At 40.0% G+C, this 22324-nt stretch overlaps 3 protein-coding genes and 1 long non-coding RNA gene across 22 annotated transcripts in view; 2 read left to right on the top strand and 2 right to left on the bottom strand.

Annotated features, from left to right (window-relative positions):
- Nucleotides 1–12293, top strand: part of LOC103478404 (focal adhesion kinase 1) — a 59377-nt gene extending 47084 nt beyond the window's left edge. For 12 of the 16 annotated variants that reach the window (XM_008432245.2, XM_008432243.2, XM_008432238.2 and 9 more), the window contains 11 exons: nt 642–719; nt 833–1021; nt 1413–1538; nt 4616–4678; nt 6730–6769; nt 7339–7442; nt 7639–7647; nt 9237–9392; nt 9547–9627; nt 9710–9795; nt 10199–12293. In XM_008432245.2, coding sequence (XP_008430467.1) covers nt 642–719; nt 833–1021; nt 1413–1538; nt 4616–4678; nt 6730–6769; nt 7339–7442; nt 7639–7647; nt 9237–9392; nt 9547–9627; nt 9710–9795; nt 10199–10325 — 1059 coding nt within the window. In that variant the 3' untranslated portion in view covers nt 10326–12293. The remainder of the gene's footprint in view (nt 1–641; nt 720–832; nt 1022–1412; nt 1539–4615; nt 4679–6729; nt 6770–7338; nt 7443–7638; nt 7648–9236; nt 9393–9546; nt 9628–9709; nt 9796–10198) is intronic. The other 4 variants (XM_008432239.2, XM_008432251.2, XM_008432252.2 and 1 more) reach the window with 2 other exon arrangements.
- A 49-nt stretch (nt 12294–12342) lies between these two features.
- On the bottom strand, nt 12343–15333 carry LOC103478409 (ly6/PLAUR domain-containing protein 2). Its single transcript, XM_008432257.1, has 3 exons — nt 15251–15333; nt 13073–13189; nt 12343–12551 (listed from the first exon to the last, which is right to left on the bottom strand). The coding sequence occupies exons 1-3, from the start codon at nt 15291–15293 to the stop codon at nt 12343–12345; spliced, it is 369 nt and encodes a 122-aa protein (XP_008430479.1). The 5' UTR covers nt 15294–15333.
- Nucleotides 12561–16391, top strand: LOC108167031 (uncharacterized). The gene is made up of 2 exons (XR_001777424.1): nt 12561–12834; nt 14680–16391. It is a non-coding gene; the product is annotated as an uncharacterized LOC108167031 (long non-coding RNA).
- On the bottom strand, nt 16081–22170 carry LOC103478407 (cleft lip and palate transmembrane protein 1-like protein). 4 transcript variants are annotated; one of them, XM_017309555.1, is made up of 17 exons: nt 21826–22170; nt 21363–21454; nt 20632–20809; nt 20415–20536; nt 19772–19850; nt 19576–19693; nt 19377–19471; nt 18748–18832; nt 18551–18651; nt 18414–18464; nt 18273–18323; nt 18094–18176; nt 17789–17823; nt 17595–17681; nt 17077–17121; nt 16824–16957; nt 16081–16663 (listed from the first exon to the last, which is right to left on the bottom strand). In XM_017309555.1, the coding sequence occupies exons 1-17, from the start codon at nt 22024–22026 to the stop codon at nt 16643–16645; spliced, it is 1578 nt and encodes a 525-aa protein (XP_017165044.1). In that variant the 5' UTR covers nt 22027–22170; the 3' UTR covers nt 16081–16642. The 4 variants fall into 4 exon arrangements, with proteins under 4 accessions (XP_017165044.1, XP_017165043.1, XP_008430477.1 ...); XM_017309554.1 differs by having other exon boundaries at nt 17595–17650; nt 20415–20533; nt 21826–22169; XM_008432255.2 differs by having other exon boundaries at nt 17595–17650; nt 21826–22168.
- Between the last annotated feature and the right edge of the window lie 154 nt (nt 22171–22324).

Here is a 22324-nt window from a genome sequence, read left to right as displayed (position 1 = left end):
AACAGCTTCATCCCAAACCAGCTGAGAAAAGACTAGAACATTGTGGGTTCACCAAGCACTTCTGTTTTTAGCTGACAGTCCTCCAGTTGCGTAATGTGAAGTTTTGGAGTTGCTTTTCTCCTAGAATCCTGAAAAAGCCTCCACAGATGTTTGGAATGAGCCTAAACTATTATTTAATCCACTAATTCTCTCATTCAGCCTCGTCAGTAACCTACTGCGTGAAAGAGAGGTCTTTGGTGAACAGCGACACACTTAACACACTCGCATCACATCTAACCTAAACCTAAATCACATCTACAGTGACCAGCCAGTCTACAAGCAAATTTTGTTCTTTAATTGATAACCTGACTGTCGTAGGTTGTCGTAGTAACAGGAGCAGTGTTTTTTTTTCCTGAGCGTTTCACTAACAGCTTGCTGGATTTGCAGCCCTGTGGGTGCTCCCTGTGTTTACTGACGGCTAACATGACCACACAAACATCTGCTGGGGGTTTGTGTGTTGATTTTCTGAATGTTGTAAATTCTAGTGGATAATTCAAGAAAAACCTGATGCAGGGTTATCTCCTTGTTTTACACTTCTGACTGTTTTCTTCTTATATTTTTATGTTTACCTTCATTTAGTTTTTTCTTCTTCTGTCTCTTAGCCAAGTAGACCAGGCTACCCCAGTCCCCGCTCTAGTGAAGGTTTCTACCCCAGTCCTCAGCATCCTGGACATTACCAGGTATGTAGTCAGATTCCTTCCTTTTGATTATGGTTGCTGTAAACGATCTATGATTGAACCGAAGCTACGATAACTTCTCATCAGTCTTTTCTATTTTCTCCTTCCTGCATTAGATGGCAGCATATCCAGGCCCACACACCCTGCCCTCTGTGCCCAGCGCCTTGTACCCTCCACCGGCCGCTATGGTGGACACGCACCACGCGCACACGCACCCCCGCCATCACGTCCACACACACTCACACACACAGCTGCTTCCTCAACCGCATGGGACCGACATGGCTCTTTGGGGCTCTGCGATGGAGGTAAGAGGCATCGCTGCTACGGCTACGCACGCACACATATAAGAGCTTCCGGGTTGGTTCGCCAGAAATTTTTTTTTTAAACTTTTCCCGATGCTCAGAAAATTATTGTTCACCTTGATGGACCGCCACTTTGCTTAAAGAACCAGACTGGTATTCCAGATTACGAATGTATGCTCTACAGATCAGCACACCACTGCCATCTTTTACTTTAATTGAGTTCCTCCATCATCTCAGTTCAGTTTATCATCCATCTTCTGCCCATCTGTCTTCATGTGTCGTCTCTTGGCCAAATGCATGTTTTTTGCTTTGTTTTTTGTTTTGTTTGTATGTTGTGGGTGTGCATGCTTGTTGTTTGCTCCACATTCGTGTGTGTGTGTGCGTGTGTGTGTAGGACAGGGCAGTAGACATGCAGCAGTGTGTAGGCCAGCAGTGCCTGTTAATGGAGGAGCAGCTGATGATACAACAGCAGCAGATGGAGGAGGATCAGAGGTGGCTGGAGCAGGAGGAAAGGCTGCTGGTAACGCACTCAGCACACAGTTGAACATTCACTCTGGCCCACCTCACACATGCGCAACACAAGGGCAACGTGTTTAAAGAGGGCTTACAGCGGAAAACCAGCTCAAAGCCCTGGCAATTTGTTTGATATTGAATTAGTCCGAAAATATAACATTTATTCATTAAATTCACAGTAAAAATAGATAAAACATCCACGTTTTCATCACCTTCAAACTTAAGCTACAATTCATGCTCAACTCATCAAACTTCATAATCTAGGGAGGTGTGTCGCTTTCGGCCACAATTTCACAGACACGAAGTCAGCAAAGAGAAGAAATGATCTCATTAGGCTCCACCGCAAGTTTTGTCAACATCTAAATCCTGACCATAAAAAAAACTCTTATCAAATTATCAAGTTAGAAATGTTTAGTCCATTTCAAAACCAGCTATGATTCGTGCTGATAATAATCTATTGGTATAAAACAAATGTGACGAATTTAGAAGCGGTTTGAAAATTCTTCTGTGACTCAATCAAATCTATGATTTTGGCCAATAAGCTACCTTTAAGTGTGTAATTAATTAAATGAAGAAGTTTTACACAAAGATAGCAGCTGTTTATGCACTATTAAAAAAACATGCTGCTGAAGTGGCTACATTTGTGTCTTGGAACCAAATAAAGAAAAATTTGTTCATAAAAGTGAAAACAAAATCACTCCTGGGAATAATTTCCAGCAAAAATGGCGTGTTTACCAGATAATGCACGTTAAAATCACATTGTCTCTTTGGTACTTTTTGCTCATTCCTATTTATGTTGTGCATGCCACATTTCTTAAAGATGTCATCCTCTCTTTTTAAGTTGTCTTGTTCACTTTTTCATGGTTTTGTTTATTCAAGGTTATGACTGCGTCAGTGCGTTACACTTGGAGTCAGTAACTTCTTTACTAACAAGCAATATATTTAAACATCAGTGTCAAAAGCGTCCTGAGAATTTACTGAGAATTTACCAGAAGACGATCAAAACTGAGCATATTTCTCAGATCACAGAGTGCAGAGCAGGTCACATAAAACAGACATTCAGCAGCAGACAAAACAGTCTTTCTTTCACTGTGAGCATCAGGGAAAAAGGGAAAAAACACTAACCTTATTTGGGGAAATGCAGATTTATGGCTTTAACAATTTAATATTTGCATTTTTTACTGAACATTTTAAAAAATCCGCCTGACTAAGTCTGTTAGGAAAAAACTCTTGTAGTACGTCATCAACAAATAATAGGAACTGATCATTTAAGATGCTTTGATCTCTTGTTAATAGAGAGATATTAAACAAAAATAAATAGAACTGACTAAATTAAATTGAGTACTAGGCCTGTCACAATAACAATAAACTGTCCAAGAACTTATTGTGATAAACAATCATATTGTTGTTTTGAGACCATTTTCAAGTAATATAAAAGAAATGTCATAGTAAAGGCAAGAACACATTCTCAGAATCAATCAACTTTAATTTCTAATGAACTTTTAAACACTGGAACTGGAAGATATTTTAAATATCCAAAATAATAATAAAAAAAAAAGACAAATAAAATGAATTATGAAGTCTCTGTAAACAAAAAATATCTTTTAAAAAAAGGACTAGTTGAGACTGAAGCACCAGACTGACGACTTTTATCACTCGGTGTTTTAAAAAGAGAAAAAAAGCAATAAATCAAGCAAATGAAAATTCTTGAGTTTCTTTTATTTTATGATGCGATTTGGAATTGATTTATTGTGACAGGCCTATTGAGGATTATATAAAAATATTTGCTATATTCATTTTGTATTCACTAACGTTGGACAAATCAACCTTTGCGTCCAAAGTAAGCCAGAAGGCACCATTAAAAATGTATTATATATTTTATAATGAAACATAACTAACAGTATAGAAACCACAAACACAAATGGGTGTGTGTGAATGGGGGAGTCCAACTGTGTGTTATTTTTTTGAGGCTGGCAGGATGGAGGATGGAGGAGTGCTTCATGTTTCATGTGTTTTTCTGTGAGCGGCGATGGACGTGGCTGTGTGGGGTTTTTGCTCAAGAATTTTATTGTGTGTGAGAGAGTTTGGAGGCAGGTGTGGCCTGTGTGAATTCCTGGCTTAATGATAGGCTTACAGACTGACAGCCCAGTCAACAGTCTGTCTTTGACCCATAACCGCTAACCGACAACACACAAGATTACTGAAAAGCTGAGGAGGCATCAGATTGTGTGTGTGGGAGGGGAGAGGAGTGTGCACATGAGAAAGTTTTTTGCCGTAGACTGGCCGGTTTTTATAACACTGTTAGTTGAGTGAGAGGGGTGGAGAGGGAGAAGAGCTTCGTTGGCATCGGATATCCTCCTCCTGGTTTTCTCCCTCCTTTCTCTCCGTGTTTCAGAGTCGACTATAAGTGTACTCGAGGCAGAAAGCTGGAGCTGAATCTGATATTAAAAAAAAGCAAAAAAGAAAAACGGCTAGAACAGACAGAGACATGGATACACTCAGACCAATTCTGTGAAAACGGAAGATAAGCACAGAAACAAAACGGCTCCATCCTCCAGGACGCCTTCGATTCATTGGGAAACTTTTAATGAACTTCACGGCAATGCTGGTCTTCAAGTCCTGTCTTGGAAAGCTGGTATGCAAGGACAACCGATGAGAGGGAATTTTTTTGGGGGCGGGGGTTTGAGCCCAAATATTTATGGGCAATTGAAATTCTGAGCATCTTGAATCACTTTAAGATCCAGTAGCTCTGAGCAGGATGCTGGAGGTTTTTATTTGAGCCTTTAAATGCTGCTGCAGTCTGAGCGGCGCAGAGGATCGTGAGCTAATAGCGGGAGCTAATACCCGTTATGTGGTTTTTCTCTCAGGGCATTTCCCAGGAATGAAAATGGTTTTCAGCTCAAGTCACAAGCAGCGGAGCAATGTGACTCGCTGCTCCTCGGGGAAGAAAACAAACCCAATCATTCAGCTTTGTTGGGATAATGTAGCTGTGTGATATTAGAAAACTGCTTTGTTGAAACTTTAAATAAGATTATTGTTAATAAAAGGAGCCGTAAAGTGATTGACGACTTGTGTCTGTTTTAGAAACCAGACACAAGGAGCTCTAGAGGGAGTCTGGACAGAGAAGACAGCGGACTGCAGCCCCCGGTGAGTAACTTTTAGCTGTCTTTGTCACCATTCATCTCATATTTGCCAGATTCTTTTTTTTTTTTTACTGGTGCTTCTTCGGCTTACTCATGTTTGTTTTGATTGGAGCTGGATGGATAGATCCAGGAGCAGGAAGTGACCTCACGGGCCAGGGCCAGCAATTCTGAGGTCAATGTGTTCTCACAGCATTACTGGATATTAATAGAAGGCTTTAGCAGGAAAATAAATCTGTGTTTGTTTTCTCTCTCTCCGTGCCTGAGTGTTGCTGCAGTCACTCGGCACTCAACTCCGGAGTGTCGGAGCATCTTTAGAGGAAGTTGTGCTGATCATAATAATCTTCTAGCTGGACTCAAGATGCTTGCAATAATGTCACTTTAATTGCATGTTACCGGTTTCCTTCAGCTGGTTTGGAATTTGATAAAAAATGAGGAGAAGAAAATGTTTTGTTGGGGGAAAATGTGCAGATTTTATTGCAAAAAATATATTATATATTTCTGGAAAAATAAGTGTTTTTTTTTTATGTGTTTCTTTGTTTCTTTATCTTTGATTTTCAGCATCACATCAGTTTTTCTCCAGCTGGTTTTTGTGACACTGACAGAAAACCAAAAGTTTTTCTCTGTGCTTTTTGGTCCTTAGATTAGGTTTTAAACCGGACCTCTCATGTTTAAAAGAGAATGCATTTAACTCACAATTAAAATGCTTTAATTGTGAGTTATTAAAGCATTGCTGATCAGTAACATCAAAGTCAAGAAAGCAGTGGGAAGAGCCATTTTCCACAGCAGCCACCGTCGGCGTTGTGTTTTTTCATGAATTGAGGAATATGCCTTAACAAATCCCAGGAGGGTGAATGTGTTGAAATCAAAAATATGCAAAAAAAAAAAAAGAGAGAGAGAAAGAGAGAGAGAGAGAAATTTGTGTGAAGCCTGTTGGGTTAAGAAGGTTACAAACAACATTATGATCACTTCATAATATCATGAACTTTTTTTTAAGTATACACACAATTTAGAGAGTCAGTTATTTCTTGTTTCTGAAGAATGATAAATCCTCTATGTCTTTAAATGAGTCCAGCAACAAAATAAAACAAAGCAAATTTTAATTGAAAACATTCAATTCCACATATTTCTGATTAGGTGCTGATAATACTCAAATAATAATCCACATGTAAAGACTTCCATCTTCACTTTTGTTTTCAGCTTGTTTTTTTGTTTGTTTTTTTTAATCCTTTTAAGAGTGAACTTCTTAATCGTTGATCCGATATTGATCCTTTTTTTTTTCTGCTACATTTTCTAAATTTGGTTTGAGCAGAACTGAGCAGCGAGCTGCTTCAATGCGCATCAGTTCCCAGCAGATGCCAGCAGAAGTTGCTGTAGCAGTCTGAAGTTGCCACAGGCCAGATATTTCCGTCTCTGTAATTCATCTCTGTGCTTGTCGTCCTCCTCCTCCCATTGAATGGCTGTGGTTTGTGGTGGGAAAATCTCCCCAGTTCTTCTGCGTCCCCGTGTGCGTGCGTGCGTGCGTGCGTGCGTGCGTGTGTGTGTGTAAATTGCCCGTAGTGTTGTATTTTTGGGTGTTGGTGGTTGTCAAACCCCGGCGCTCTGTTGGCACCAGCACTTCTGAAGCAGTCTGTTCTGTTTTCTCACAACGAGAAAACAAAGATGCCAAGTTCAGATTTTAAAAAGCAAACATAAGCAACTCAAGTTGACAAGATTTTTAACCTCAGAAATGCATCGTATTGTGAACATGTCGCAGTTTTCATGAAGTGTGCACTTTTTTTGGTCCGTCTGTGAATAATAAATCTGAATAGCTTCGCTAGCCAAAGTGAACAGACCACACAGCAGTGAAAACAAAGGCAGCCCTCCTGCGGTGTGGTGACTGAAAACTTTCCGCGCACAAAAACGAGAGCGGCTGTTGTGTGATTAACATTAAATAGGATTCTCTTCTCCTCCAGACGTGGCTGGTTTTGGCCAGCACATTTTTAATTTCCTGCAGAGCTTCTTATTATGTCAGTGACAGTCCACTCACTAACCCCATGTTTTGCTTGTTTTGTGCAGACAGGAAACCAGCACATTTACCAGCCTGTTGGCAAATCAGGTAACGGGAACGCTTCTTTAAATCACCTAACCACTATTGTTCAGCTCTCTTGTTTCATCTCCAACAATATGTAGCCTCTGATATACAGTGACCTCCTTAAAGTATTCATACCCTATGAAAAATGTTGCTTTTGCCATTCCTCCCTTTTCCTATTCTGGTTCTGCACAGAAGTGACACAGGGTGGCTCAATACAAGTGGACAGCACAGCTTATGTTTTATTTGTAGAAATCTTTGAAAACTATTTATTATTTCTCCACCACTTCTCAGTTCTAAACTGCTTTGTATTGTCCATCACATCAAAACTTTAACATGTTGATGTTTGTTGTTGTGAAATGACATATTGCAATAAGGGTCTGAGGGTATGAATACTTTTGCACGACTCTGCGTTATCACACAGTTCTGTAACTTCAGTAGCACAGATTTGAAAGCTTTGCTTCAAAACAGTTTCACAGCAGAGTGATAATTCCCTTTTTTTTGTCACCACATTTAGATTTGTCCTTGAGCTTCTGAGTAACTTTATTTTGTTTTGGTGTTGTTTTTTGTTTTGTTTTTGTTTTGTTTTTTTGCAGACCATGTGGTTCCCCCAAAAAAGCCTCCTCGACCGGGGGCCCAGAGCCAAGTGGGTAGTCTGGCTTGTCTAAACACTGTAGACAGCTACAACGATGGTGTCAAGGTGCAGAAATAATAACCATAAGAGCATGCGATCTCTACTCTTGTGTGACTGCAACAGCATGCACAAATGCAAGATTTAAATATACACATTGCATGTTTTTAATGCTGAACACTGTTAATATTTTCCTTTTTTTTATCTTATTATCTTTGGCTGCTCCGTCTCTCCCTTCCTTCTCCTCCTTACTGTTGACCCCTAGCCCTGGCGGGTAAGCTGCACACTGTCTGTGTGTGTTTACTGTACACCTTGTCTCACTTCTCTCACATTCTGGACTATTAACTAATAACATGTGCATTCCATTACTTGCTGTGTGTGTAGTGTAGTCGAGTTGTTTTCCATCCAAACTAACACGTTTGTGGATTTAACCTAACGAAGCTCTGGTCAAAACACTTCTATAAGAAATTTACTTTTGTTAACAAAAATACAATTTTTCTTTGTCTTTAGAACCTTTTTAGTTGCCAATTATATTAGTTTTTTCTTGTTTTATTGAGTCAGTCAGAAAGGTTGGCAGTTTGACTCAAACTACTTCCACTTTTTACCCATAAAAAATTTTAAAATACTTGTAATGGTCACTTATTGAACCATTACATTTTAGTTTGTCTCTTGGTTGTTTCATATTTTGATTAGTTCTTGTGCTTAATAAAGATTACGATTGCTATTCATATTAGCTATCGTGGTATTATTGAGTATTTGCTTGAAGCAAATAATTAATCTTTTTTTGTGATAACGCTGCATTTCCTTACAGCAGACTGTCAATAACAAAAGAGACTTTAAATATTCAGTTGTAAAACACTGAAAACACAAATACATTTATGAAGATTGAAAAAACAGTCTGACAAAAAATAATGTGAAACAAATGCAAGTGCTGCAATATGAGTGTCTGTACTGACACAGTGTGACTCGGTATGAAAAATTCTCCATTTTCATTAAATGCTTGTATTAGCACGTTGCCAAATATAATAGATGAACTGCATTATCAGCCCACTGGAATACGTTTGTAAGACTAGATTTGGTTCAGCGTGTCATCATACAGACCTGATGCGACAGCGTCATCTAGTGGCAGAGACGGGGAACTGTGTATAAATATATTCTGTGCATCTCCTCTATTTATAGATTTCCAGTTTCTCCAGCTGAAAATCCTTCTGCATCTCAAACTTACCTTTAGGTTTAGCAGATAGAGACTGTATGTCCTAGATGGCAAAGTTTGATAACTGTGAATAAATTTCCCATTGATTTATGCTTAATTGACATGCTTTAACTTTTATTTTAACGTGTTACCCTGCATTATATTAGTTTTTGACTTACTAACTAAATGCATCTTCAAACTATAAAGGCAATTTCACTGCCTGTTTGGTTTTTAGAAAACTTTAAATTCAGGTTCAACTGTGGTTCGTAAAGTGAGTCTAAAATGCCAGACTAAGCACTAAGATTGCTATTCTTTGGAGTCGTTGCAAAAGGAAATAAAGTTACCGCTGTTCTCAAAATGCCCTGTAGTAAGAATCTCCATATATGATTCTCCACTCCTCCTTTGACAGGCCTGGTGGTTCCACAAATGTATCTGGGCACTTGGTCCAATAAAAACTGAGAAAATGTCGTTCTAAAACAGGTTCAGAGTTAATATTATTTATTAAAATATCCAGAACATTTATTTAAAAAAATTAGAAAGACATAAATAATTTGAAGTGTCTTAGTGTGTTTTGTATAATTTCATTCCTCTTCTTCATATTTCTTCTTTCAGTGAGGCGACCGCTCATTGTTTTTTTTTGTTTGTTTGTGTTTTACCTTGCTTTTGTTTAGCTGCAGCCTCAGGAGATAAGCCCGCCTCCCACCGCCAATCTGGACCGCTCCAATGACAAAGTGTATGAGAACGTGACAGGATTGGTCAAAGCTGTGATCGAGATGTCGAGCAAGATTCAGCCGGCTCCTCCAGAAGAATACGTCCCGATGGTTAAGGTGACGGAGCCGCACCCATCCGCTTCACTTTCCAATAGATTTCTGATTCACTTCCTCCATAAAAGCCCATTAGCTCCTGCACATCTACATTTTTGTAAACCCTTCAATTAATGTTTTCAGTATAATCCTAACGAGTCTTCAAATCTGTTTTCAGGATGTGGGTCTGGCCCTGAGGACGTTACTGGCCACAGTCGATGAGACTCTACCTCAACTTCCAGCCAGCACACACAGAGAGGTGGAAACACCAGCTGCACTTTCACTAACAGACTGAAAACGTGACCTGCATCAGACGTCTTAATGCTCTGTGCCTTTAACAGATCGAGATGGCCCAGAAGCTGTTGAACTCTGACCTGGCAGAGCTGATTGGAAAGATGAAGTTAGCCCAACAATATGTGATGACAAGGTAACGCCAGCATAGCATTAATTGAAAGGAGAAGGAAACATCAAAACCAATTTCCTTTTGGCAGAGAGGTGCAGTGTGGATTCTTGGCACAGTTTATTGTCCTATTCTCTACAAGTTGCAGTACTTTAATGAGTTATTAAATTAATTCTATGAACTGTAGTGAAAATCTTCGTCGGGTTCAAACTTATGTGGCAAATACTTTAGTTTTATGTAATTGAAGTTGGTGGTATGATTCTTCCCCTTTAGATGAAGAACAGCTGAAATCTGTACAGAATTTCTGACTTTTATGCCGATGAGGCAACATTGCTTTTCTCCATGTAGACTAAATTATCTGGAAACACATTATCATTAATATTATCATAGATTTCCACCAATAAATACTTATTTTTCTTTTAAATCTTAGTCTCCAGCAAGACTACAAGAAGCAGATGCTGACGGCGGCTCACGCTCTCGCCGTCGACGCCAAGAACCTCTTAGACGTCATCGACCAGTCGCGGCTGAGGATGATGGCCCACTCCCGCCCTCATTAGCCCCCTCTACAGGAGACCGAGCGCCTCTACGGTTTCTGTTGGAGAACTGGAGACTCGTGGATACCTTGTGTGTGTCAGTCCTCAGAGCAAACGGCAGCAGCAGGAGTGGACAATGGCTGCACTCTGGTTCAATCACTTTCCTCAGTCCTACTTTAACCACTGTGACTTTATTTAACAAAAGATCAGAGCAGAAACACTTCCTGAATCAGAGACTTGGCTGCTCCCCTGGCAGAGAAGGTGACCCGAGTTGATTTTTAAGCTGGATCTGAAGGTTTATAAAACCTTATAACGGTATCAAAACACTATCATGGGAGAGATTTTTAAGCTTGAGCTGCTGACATCAGGGGGAAGGGCTGGTTGGACTGTGATTAATCTGAAACATATCTCTGTGAAACCAAACAGAGGGAGTGGACTTCAGCCAGCAGCCGTCTGTGAGTGTTTTGTTGAAGTCAGTCGGAAGTTTTCAGCCTCAGTTTTGAACTTTCCAATCGGCGAAAACAGAAAGCTGGCAGATCAGACCTCAGAGATATTTTCTGCTCTGATTCGGTCCCAGATGTTGCTTTATACGGACGTTTTCAACAAGAGAGAGACGGGGTGTGCTCTGGAGCAGCAGCCTGCCGTCTTCTCCTGTGTTTCCTCTGTCTCACCAGCTTTTATTTATAAACTCAAATTACAGAGGAGACAGAGGGAGGAACAGGAATTCACCATTCAGGACTTTCTGGAGAAACGGCACACTGTCCTCTTCCTTCGCCTCAGTTCGACTGACTCTTTGCTTCTCACCGGTCTTCCTCCGCTCCTCTCTGAGCTGGTTCATAAATGTGAAGAATTCAAACCTGTCTGGGTGACACGCCACCACTTCCAGGACACTTTCAGCTTCCCAGTTTAATCTATTGTATTCTTTTCTTTTCGTTGGCTGGCTGGCTCCATGGTTTTATATGTTGTTTTTGAAGCAGTGACGTTCTTCTTCCTGTAACTTCAATCCCAGGAAAGAGGGATGAGCAGAAACAGTGAAATGAGTTAGACTTAACCTATTTATGTAAGTAAGGCATCTACTCCTCTTTACTCCCACTACAGCTGTTCCTCACGGGAACACCCGCGTTAACGCCGTCGTGTTTCCGATCACCCTCTCAGCGGCACCAATCCTGCACTTTGCTGGGCCAAAAACAAACCAACACCCAGAACCTTTGTGAGTCCCTCGTTTCTGTCAGGTGCAACACTTTAAAAATGCCCCTCCTAGCAACAGTCTCACAGGTAAACAAATATAACCACGAGAAAATGCGGACCGGAAACTCGTTGCGCTGATCACCTGCAGAGTGACGACAGGAAACATCCTGGCCACCGTACTGGTGTAGCATGATATACTGGTAAGGAGAAGAGCATATTTGCACAGCACCTAAAAGAAAAGTAAAAAAAAAAAACACTTGTTTTGATGGATTTAATCCAAATAAACCCAAATGTCTGTCTCATGTTCAACCAGCAATGAAAGGAGATCGAACATCTGGGTGTGATGTGGATTAAAATATTTCAAAACATACGCATATGACAAAAGAAAAAAAAAAAAGAATCATCAGAAACTATTTTATCTCAGTGTTGTTGCGTAATTCTGCTCATGTTGGTATATTGTAAGCTATGCTGGTGTGTATCACTGATGAATTGTACAAAACCCGTAATAGTAAACACTGGTTTTTATTTTGTCTTCTTGGCTGAATCTGCCATCTTATTAAATAGGAGGGAAAATAAAATAATGTTGAGATGAAAATCGGTTGGATTTTGCTGTCAGTGGTCTGATTTTTAATTTTTTTAATTTTCATTCAGTTGCAACAATTTGTGTTTTTTGCCACGTTCCCATTTTAATGAGTGTCTTTGTCATAAATAAGGCATGAAGGATGATCCGCACTACAAATTTTACAGATGTACTTGTAATAAATCTTAAAACAAATACACATAAAATAAATCTTTATAGATTTACAGTATTTACATGATTTTTTTTTTTTTTTTTTTTTTTTTTAGGCTGGCTTCAGTGCGTTAGCAGCAGCAAAACGCCTCCAGTTAGAAGCAGCAGCGCTGCGTGTGAGTGAACGGAGTCCGCCGCGCTCAGGTTGCACATGTTGTAGCTGCAGCAGTTGACGGTGTTTCCGTTTCCGTCTGCGTCCACCGAGGCGGTGGAAGCCGCCCCCTTGCATGTGGAGCTGCTGGCGCACTGCTTCACGATGGCTTTCATGTTACCTGAACAACACATGCAGCTGTTACTATAGCAACCTCCTCACGCGCGCAAATTATGCATATACTATGCAGATTTGTCACATTGAAACCACAAATTTCAATTTATTTTACTGGGATTTTGTGTGGTAGGTCAATACAAAGTAGTAAGCAAAGTTTTTTGGGTTTTTTTGCTTTTGTTTTTATCTCCTTTTTTGTAATACCACAAAAAAAAGTAATAATCCTCGAATATCGATGAGCCATTCACCCAGAAAATGCGCCTCAAGCCAGAGCGGGGACATGGCAAATGGTAAGATCAAAACTTAACACCGTACATTACATCCAGCAGTCAAAATCAAGTGTTCCAGTCGAAATGTAGACCCATAGAAGAATTTGTTGAAGTCAAAATCAAGCCTTACTTTGTGTTTGTTATGTTAATCCCTGTAAAATGTGTTGAAATTTTAGGTCTGTGACACGTGGTGGGGGACAGAAAGTTCAAAGGGTTTGCCTAGTTTAGCGAGGCACTGTAAAGGTGTGTTTATTTTTACCCAAAGTGTCCACGATGGTCATGCAGGTGTCGAGCGGCTGCTGACACTTCTGGCTGTTCTGGTTGCATGCTTCATTGGTGGTGGTGGCGCTGCACACGTAGCACTGCAGAGACGTTGCTGGACAGAAACCAGAGATGAAGCCAGGTTAATGATGGAATAGTATTCCAGGAATGTTGAAAGGCATCACAAGAAACAAAATGGAGATGCTGCTGGTGGAATCTTTAAGCAAATTGTTCAAGTTGAAAGAGATTTTCATTTATTTTCATTTCAGTATTCAACAAAAGGAAAAGGGTAAAGTAATACCCCACTTTTTCTGTCCTGTATCTGCAAATCTTGGGTTTCTGTTTTCTAGATGAAAGTCTTCTTGACCCCAGGTTTGATATTTAAACAAGATGGTTAAAGAAAGTTCCTTGAAAACATTGACAGCAATGCTGAAACTGGTCAGGCCAGCTGGTTTAATATGTAATTTCGGTGCTGTTCGTAGTTCTGCTCGCCTTGAGAGTTATCAGATTGAAGCATCGCTCTGAGCATTTAATCCTAATGTTTAAACAAAATCGGTTCAAGCTGGAGTTATATCCTCTTGAAACAAGTGAAAAGTTAAATTCTGAATCTAATGACTGAACAATAAAGGTTTGCACGTGGAGGTTTGGACACTTCACATGCGATCCATTCACTGTGTCTGGTTTGACAGCTCTCCTCCCAGCTGTCACACCTGATTATGTAAAAAACTGTAAACAAATCCTGAGTCATCCCTGATTCCTTAATGCTTTGTTTCCAAGAACTCAGTCTTGCCTCAAGTTATTTAATGTGAATTTGTTCAATAGTTCCTCTGGTTTCTTGAAAATCTTTCCAACTTTTTTCATTGGCTGAATTTATTTTATTGTATCAGTTTTCCACAGATTAGCTTTAACTGCCTTTAAAAACAGCTTTGTTCTGTCCACAGAATAAATTGATCAAAAGTTACATCTTTAAGTAAAGACACATGAAGAAACACACTGTGGAATTCAATGTAGGCATTTTTCAAGTCTTAAAAAGCATGAGAAACATTAAGAATGCTAAACTATTTGAATTTACAGACTTTGTCCCACCTACTTCCTGATTTCCATTATTCCTTCAGTCTTACTTTCATCCAGCCACAGTAAACGTGAACGGAAAATGCCACAAGCTCTTGAATAATGCACCGGTTCTGTTTTCCTCGTTTGCCAATAGCAGTTTTCAGTGTGGTTCACTGGAATGCTACAGCGTTGAAGATGTTTTTTAACACTTTCCAGGCTGACGGATGTCAGTGACTTTACTTCTGATCTTGTTATTACATTTCTGGGCATGTTGTGCTTCTGTTTGAGGTATTTTAGCCTGCTTCATGCTAGCTGAAGCAGCTGTCAGGAGCTATCTACATTAATTAGCCAATTAATGTAGCTAATTGGCTATATTAATTAGCCAATTAATGTAGCTAGGAAAATTAAACCTAAAATTGTGGTTAATCACATGAAGTTACCAGGGCAGCAGTTATTCCTTTACAAAGAGTGAGCTTGATTTTCTTCTTATTAAATGAATACTAATTTGAAAAATACACTTTCTTTTTTTCTGTTTATCTGATATGAAAATAGGTTTGATCTGAAACAAGGAAGTGTGTGTGGAGGGGCAGCAAAAGCGGAACAAATGTGTAAGAATATTTAAAGTTACAAGAATATTTGAACACCTTGTTTTCTCATGACAGACCGATGTCTGTCATGAGAAAACATGACAGACATGTCATGTTTTCTCTGACATGACATGTCAGAGAAATGCTGCATGCTGGAAAACAACATGCAGTTTTCCAGCATGTTGTGGAAAACTGACACCAGGAAAGATCTAGAAAAAACTGTGAAGCTTAAGGCCCACCAAGGCAAAAATAATGACAGGAATGTCAGGTGAGATAGTTTTTTTTTTTTTACTTTCAAATCACCAGATGAAGAGACTTTTCCTTAAATCAATCCAATCCAAGTGCTTAAACAAATTATGAAAAGTCCCAGTAAAAAAAGTCCAGAATGCTGGTAGCTACTCTATTCCTGCATTTTACAGTAAGTTATGTGCATCAAACGTTACAGTCGTCTTTGAGGATTATTTCTCATTCCTGCTCATAAACTACTCATCTTAACCTATTTTCACTTTGTGCATAATGATTATTCAGAGACATACCTGGAGAGAAGAGGAAGAAGAGAATCACAAAACTAAGTAACATCTTCTGATGTTAAAAGTTTGCAGTCTGCGGTCAAACTTGTGTTCAGCTCCTTATGTGTGCATGTGTCGTTTCAGGTGTTTGCTTTAAAGCAAGCAGCTGAAGCAGATCCTCCCACACCAGCCACCATGGTGGCATTAAGCCAAGCGTTGCATCATTGTGAAGGACATTCCTCGATGTTGGCTGTGGTTTCATTGATACTTGCCTTTTAGTCACCGGCTTCCAGTCACAGACGGGGATTATTGTTGTTGTCTAACTTTCATTTCTGCAACTCAAGAACACCTAAGGGTAAATATTCAAATCAGAAGTGAAAACCTTTGGCATTATTTGAAGGTGACATCCAATAATGATGCTTTCTATTACATTTTAAGTAAATGCATAACTTTTCAATGACTTGAATTATTAAGCCATTGAGATTTAACAGCTCTTGTGATTATGTCGCTCTTTTAGCAGGATCGTCTCTCATTCACGTCTCCTGTTTATTTTGCGAAACAGATGAGCGGTTGCAGTCGCCATACTGCCGACGTGTGCACAACACACTTTTCAAGAATTTACCAAGAAACGGTGTCCTGGAGCGGAGTGTCAAAGTGATGCCATGCAGATATTCACTTGTTTTACATGTAAACAAACCAAGAAACCAGTCGGACAATTTCCTGCCTTCCCACACAGACTTTCACATTCCTTCTCGTTCTGTTTACATAATCAGGCCCAGATGTTTTTTGTTCCTTTGTAACTTTTCCCCAAACTGAGGAAAACGACAAACAATTTAATTCAGCTAAAGCAAACGAGCTCAAACTTTAACATAATTTATTGGGATTTTACGTGATAGAATAATACAAATGCAAGTGCTTACTCATCAAGAAAGGAAACGATGACAAATGATACCTGGTTCTGACTAAACTTTGAAGAGTCCAGAGTAGGTCAGTTTATGAGATTACTATTTAAAACCAAAGGTGATTGTTTAAATAATACTTGATTTGTTACAACACCACAACAGCAAAATTCAAGAACTCTACAGGAGGTGAACCGATGGAGCTGGAGGGTAGCAAAAGATAAAAGCTCTCTGTGTTCACTCTTTTCAGCAGAAAAATGGAAGTTTAACTAAAAAAACCAAAAGCATCAGCTCTGCAAATGCAGACGTGGAGAGCTAGAAGCAAAAACCGCAGGTCTCAGATTAGTCTGTCACCACCAGGTGGAGTTTTCCTTTCTTGTTCCCATCTCTGAGGTTGATCGGTCCCAGCTGAACGGAGATAGATGGGCCATCTGGGGTGTTGTCCACTGGCTCTTCAGCGTGTCCGCTTGTCCTTCTCATTCACTGCATCTTCACTTTCTTGGAAACACTCTCTCTTCTTTTAGGAACTGAAGAGTAACGTCTGGTGAAAATGACACAGGCCAGCGGGAAATCATTACACAATTATCCATTCTTATGGAGTACAATTAAAAAATATATATATATTTCATCACATGTAGTTCTAGTTTCTGGTTCTTCCACAGTTTGCTCTCTGTGTTTGTGCTGATCCACGTCAGGGTTACCTTCGCTGGAAGAGGTACAGGAGGAAGAGGAGCTCGTCTCTGAAGCAGGACAGCTGATGCGAGGAGGTGAAAGGAACGGATGAGGAGAAGAAGGAAGCGCAGGCGCACAGATCTGAAATCAGTGTGTTCACCCCCTGGTGAGGAAAGCAGATTATTTATAGCTTCTGAAAAGTTTAATTTCAACGGTGCATCATTCTGGCCTTGGTAGCCAGCATGTAAGCATTTAGTATCAGGAAATGAGGGAGGTGCTCACTCTGTACATCAACACTGCCCCCTGCAGGTGGTTCACAGACTTCAACTGTTAGACAGCCAGAAATAAAAAAATACATATGTTAGTCTTCACTTTTCCACAGTAGTTTTACAGTACCTTGCTGAAGGACTCATACCTCTTGATTTTTTTTTCACTTTCTGCCATGTTATAACCACAGACTTTGATGTATTTTACTGGAATTATTTCTGACAACCACAACGAGAGCAAAGCATGCTCTTCACTCTGGCCGGCTGAATACAAATCCACACTTTTAATAGTTTTTTTTTTCTTTCTACTTAAGTGGAGGGCTTATTCATATAAAATCCCAAGAAAACAAGTTTGAGGTTGTAAAGCGATAAGAAATTCAAGAAGTGTGAATTCTTATGCAAAGTGCTGCAAAACTTGCAGTTCTTTGCATAAATTGATTTAAATTGTGAATCATTTAGTCACAATTGTGCTGCATGATTTCTGCTAACAAGGAAATTGAGAATACGACTTTGATTGATTCTGGTTTATCAGACCTTGTCGTTGATGAAGAGCTGAGGAGCCATAGATAAGAAGCCAAGCGCATACACACCTGGGGGAAATACAGACACACAAGGTACGTTCTACACAACACATCCGATGCACAATACGACGTGTATATAGAAAACATGTTAGACATAAAGATCTGACTTGGAGGAGCCAGTCTGTGGACAAATGTAAAGAAACTCACCAGTGACCAGGGTGTTGACCAGCCAAGAATAGTAGCTGTCAACATAATACAGTTTACAGTCATTATAATGAGCACTCATTGTTCCTCAGACTTGTACAACAAATGTAGTCTGTTTGCTAAAACAAACTTATTATCACCAATTTTTCAATTCTGATTTTAACCTGACTTCTAAATTTGCTTCGTCGCTGAACAAAATAGCCCGAAGGAAAAAAATCTATGTGAGAGCTGGAACGACGCATGTTTTCTGATAAGAGGCCTCATGCTTATGAATCCAAGCGGACAGGTGAATCTCTGAATGAGCTTACTTCTTTTGGCGTATGTAGCCCAGAGAGAAAACGGCTCCGCTGATGCACAGAGGATACACCAAGTAGGACAAGTATCTGGAGGCCTGCAGGGGGAAAAACACGAAGCACTGAAATCAAACAGAGCTTGAGGCACGTCATTAACTCTGAGCTCAGAGAGACTATTTAAATCACCAAATCACCTGCGTGTCGTACTCTACCGTCTTTCGCTCCTCTTCATCCAGCTTGTTTGTCTGCGATGAGATAAGAGAGGCGGCTCGGAGCTTTCAAAGGCTCAGAACATTTAAACGTGAAATGTTATTTAGCTAAAACGGCACGCTTACATAAAACCGCCTGCTTAGCTGGATCTTAAACACTTTAAACACCTTCCACACCTGGTGGGATGAAGGATTATTGAGTTCAGGATGCTTCACTTTGATTTAACTACTTTTCCTTTGAAGGAACTGGTCATGGCGAGTACCTCTACACACGCTCCCAGTCCGACAGGAAGGAGCACCAGCAGGCTGGTCTCCTCCAGCAGGTGGAGGAAAATCAGCAAAGTGCCGAGACAGCGCCACAAAACTGGAAATGGAACAGAGGAAACGATGCGGTGGTTCAATTACAGTCGATGTTTGGTCAAAGGAATGTTTCTAATGTGGACAAGAAGATAAAAATGACCTGACTTCCTCGACATTCCCACCATGCTCTTCTTTTTCGCCCATGAGCATACGTCATTTTTCAGAGCCAGAAATTCACAAATGAGCTGCAAATTAGAAAGTTATTGCTGTGAATTAGAACAGGTACATACTTTTGACTGCTATTTATTTGGAACATGAAAGAGTTAAAATACTAATCCTCAGACGTATCTCTCAATACCTTTCAAAAGTATTTGTACCTCCTAAACATTTTCTCTTTTTGTCATATTTACTAAGACAAACCTTGATGTATTTCGTTGGGATTTCATGCAGTAGGTCAAGAAAAAGTCAGAGAAATGTGAAGTTGAAGGAAAGTAAATATTTTTTCCAGTAATTCTCAACACTGTGATGTTGATTTGCAGAACAAGTCACAAGCAAACTAATCTGCTGCTGAATACAAAGGCCTGCCACACTTTACAGATTTTGCTTAGTGAAAGATTCTGGACATTTCTCGGCTTCTCAGTCACACACTATGTTGTGTTGGTCCAGCATCTAAAATCACAGTAACGATAAAGCTGAGTTTACTCTAACGGGATTTAATTTGAACAAGTTCAAAGTGCATGAAGCCTTCTATCAAAGGCATTCTTCTGCGCTTATGTTGTGTGCTCTTACTTGTAGAGATGTGATGAGTGCAGTCAGCACTAACATGTAAAGGTTGGATCCTATTAAAGTCTCTTTAATCTCATCAATATTCTCCTCGGTGAAACCTGTAGAGAAATGCAGAGCAATTTATTACACATGAAATGATTTTCAGCTGCATCAACGGCCTCATTTCATATCTTAGGAAAACACAACGTGCACCCCGGCTCACCAAACTGTCGGAGGGAATAAACTATGTCATGCAGGTGGATCCAAAACCTGAATGTCCTCAGAGAGATTCCTTCATAGGACACAGTTAGAGGGAGCTGCACGCTGCTGCTGTTGATCTCCTGAACAAGAACAAGGGTGTGACCTGGAAACACCAACATGTTTGATGCTATAAGAACCTGTGTGGGTCGCAGTCCTACCATGAGGTCTTTGACTCTGCAGCTGAGCTCATTGACCAGCAGCAGAGGCAGATACGTCACCCGTCTGCCCTCCTGGGATCTGCGAGCAGAGAAAGAAGGAAGGTTCTAAGAAAGTGTGAAAGACTCAAAATATTTTACACATGAGCTGAAAAAGTATTTGGGTTAGTATGTTCTATTTCTTCAAAATAAATTATTAGAGTTTATGGATCTATGTCTTTGCTAATTCTAGGATTCCTGTATTGTTCTGCGGACGTCTTGTTATTGGTCGTTTCCTGTTTAGCATTAATGTTTCATAGCCTGTTCTTTCATCCCTGGTTGCCATTTTTTAATCAAATTGTTTCCCTAAAGTCCTTTACTTCACTATTCTTGTTCTTCTGCGGCTTAGCTTGTGAATTTTGTTTTGTTTCTCTAAACAATAAATACATTTTCAAGTCACCTGTCTTTCTACATATTTGTGCCTAAATTAAATCTTGAAATACAGTTTTGCTCCTTCCATCCAATAAATGATGACTATGTGTTTCTTTAAGACTTATTGGCTTCCAGAGCTGAATGAAAACTCCAATGTTCATGATTTATTTAGAACCTTCATTTGTGATGCCCTGGTTTTTCCATTGCTGCAGTAACCAGCATCCCGCTCACTTACATCCTCATGTATCGTCGCACGTCACTGGGAAGCCCCGCCTTGCTGAAGCTGAACTCCTCCGACATCACAGTGATGGACAGGTGCGGTCTCCAGTGCGACACAGGCCTTTGAGGTTCACGCTTCTGGTGGAAATACAAAGATATCTGATTTCTGGCAAAGCCACAGCGACATACGGTTGAACTGGGACACGGTATTGGACACTATCACCAGGAGGTACCTTCATTGGGGCCTTCTGGCCTTTTGTGCGTGGAGGAGTGATGTATGTGGTAAGATGAGCAGCGTAGTGGACTTCTCTCCGGTCCTCCAGGGGTGAAACACCGGCTTTGTGAACATAAACAACTGCGTACAGAGAGCCATTATTCTGAGTCTCCTCTGGCAGAGAGACGCTCACCTGTCTGGAGAAACATGGAGAGATCCTGCTGTTTGTGGGATATATAATGATAAAAGAAAACATGATTTTGTGTACAAAGTTCAAAAATGATGGGTTAAAGTATTTACACCCCTTGAAAATTGTCATCTCTTGAGTCAGTGTCTTTCATTTTGATCTTATTTATATGATAGAAATTGAAACAAAGTAGAGTGTTTTTGGGGTTTTTTTTACTAAGAAAATCCACTGTTCTGCAGTATGAATTTATAATGAGCCCCTTTTACTCTGATGACCCAAAATAAAACCCAGTGTAACCAATGAGCCTGACAGGCTGGCTGTTAAAAGGCTCAAAAAGGGGGTTCAATAAAAAATTCCGCACAAAGCTGAAAAAAATTTAAGATTTTAATTTGTGCAAAATGTTGAAATCATGCATCCTTTTCCATTCCAGTTCACAAATATATATGACTTTGTGTTAGTTTATTTATTTACATATAATCCCAATAAAGGATACTGAAATGTGCGGTTTACAAAATATTGGAAAACATTATGTGGCTATGAGAGCTCTGTTGTGTCAAACCCACCTCTCAAACATAGAGTGAGGGTCAAAGAGGTCAGCTCTGAGAGCGAGGGTGAGTTGGCTGTTATCTGGCACAAGGCAGGTAAAGACACTCATCTGAATAAAAGGGCACATAGTGGGGAAAAAATGTGATTTAAAACTAAACAAAAGCAAAAATATAACTATCATGAGTGACATTTATCTGTACACTGCATAAATCAGACACTTTACACATTTTGTGGTTCAAAGCTAAATTTAATCTATTATAGGTAGATAACATTTCTTTGCTTTTTTTATTTCAACTTAATTATATGTCTGATAAACAGAAGAAGCTAAGTGTCTAATTTTCATGAAAAAGAGCTTTATGCAGAGAAATGTTACATAAGTAGATAAACAGTATTGTGTGTTGTGCTAAAAGAAATCTGCTTGATTTTCATATATTTTCCATCATGATTTAATCAATTAAGAAAAAAAAAGCCAGTGCTAACCTGCAGTCTGGGTTTGGCAGCCAGGTAGGAAGTAATGCAGGGCTCTCCCCTGCCTCCATCGCAGGGTTTGGTGTTGAGGAAGCCGTACAGCAGCCAGGCGGTGTGCAGCATATACACCACGAACACTCCCAGCAGCAGCTTAGCGACGGAGTTCTTCCTGCCTCCGCTGTCTGCAGGTTTGGAGTAACAGGATGGGAACATAGTGGAAACAATGGTATTGTTTAAAAACCAAGAGAAAAGGGCGCAAAGTGTCACGGCGTCAAAAAACACAATCCGCACGACTTCCTCCCGACTCGCAGCATCCTTCCGGTTAGGTCTGCATCCAGCTAACCTGGGGATGCTGATGCTTTGCGCCTGCGCACACGCTCCTTTAACAATTCGAATCTGAGAGAGAGAAACGCTCGTAAAAACACTTAAGTAAATTTGTCAATTTCATTTATGCGACATTTTGCTCCCCTCGGATGTAGCTAACCTTTGTTTCTTCTGCACATACTTTTTG

Source organism: Poecilia reticulata, linkage group LG16 (assembly GCF_000633615.1).
Source record: "Poecilia reticulata strain Guanapo linkage group LG16, Guppy_female_1.0+MT, whole genome shotgun sequence".
NCBI classification, from domain to species: Eukaryota; Metazoa; Chordata; class Actinopteri; order Cyprinodontiformes; family Poeciliidae; genus Poecilia; species Poecilia reticulata.
This window is presented reverse-complemented; position numbering and strand designations above follow the sequence as displayed.

What these genes read in the sequence shown, in the direction of transcription:
- LOC103478407 (XM_008432255.2), bottom strand. Translation starts at nt 22,026, where the DNA reads ATGTTCCCATCCTGTTACTCCAAACCTGCAGACAGCGGAGGCAGGAAG. An exon ending in GGCTACATACGCCAAAAGAA is followed by an intron (nt 17,824 to 18,093) that starts GTAAGCTCATTC and finishes TTATGTTGACAG; the next exon opens with CTACTATTCTTGGCTGGTCA. An exon ending in AGCTCTTCATCAACGACAAG is followed by an intron (nt 17,122 to 17,594) that starts GTCTGATAAACC and finishes GCTGTCTAACAG; the next exon opens with TTGAAGTCTGTGAACCACCT.
- LOC103478409 (XM_008432257.1), bottom strand. Translation starts at nt 15,293, where the DNA reads ATGTTACTTAGTTTTGTGATTCTCTTCTTCCTCTTCTCTCCAG. An exon ending in CTTCTTCCTCTTCTCTCCAG is followed by an intron (nt 13,190 to 15,250) that starts GTATGTCTCTGA and finishes GTTTCTGTCCAG; the next exon opens with CAACGTCTCTGCAGTGCTAC. An exon ending in GACCATCGTGGACACTTTGG is followed by an intron (nt 12,552 to 13,072) that starts GTAAAAATAAAC and finishes TGTGTTGTTCAG; the next exon opens with GTAACATGAAAGCCATCGTG.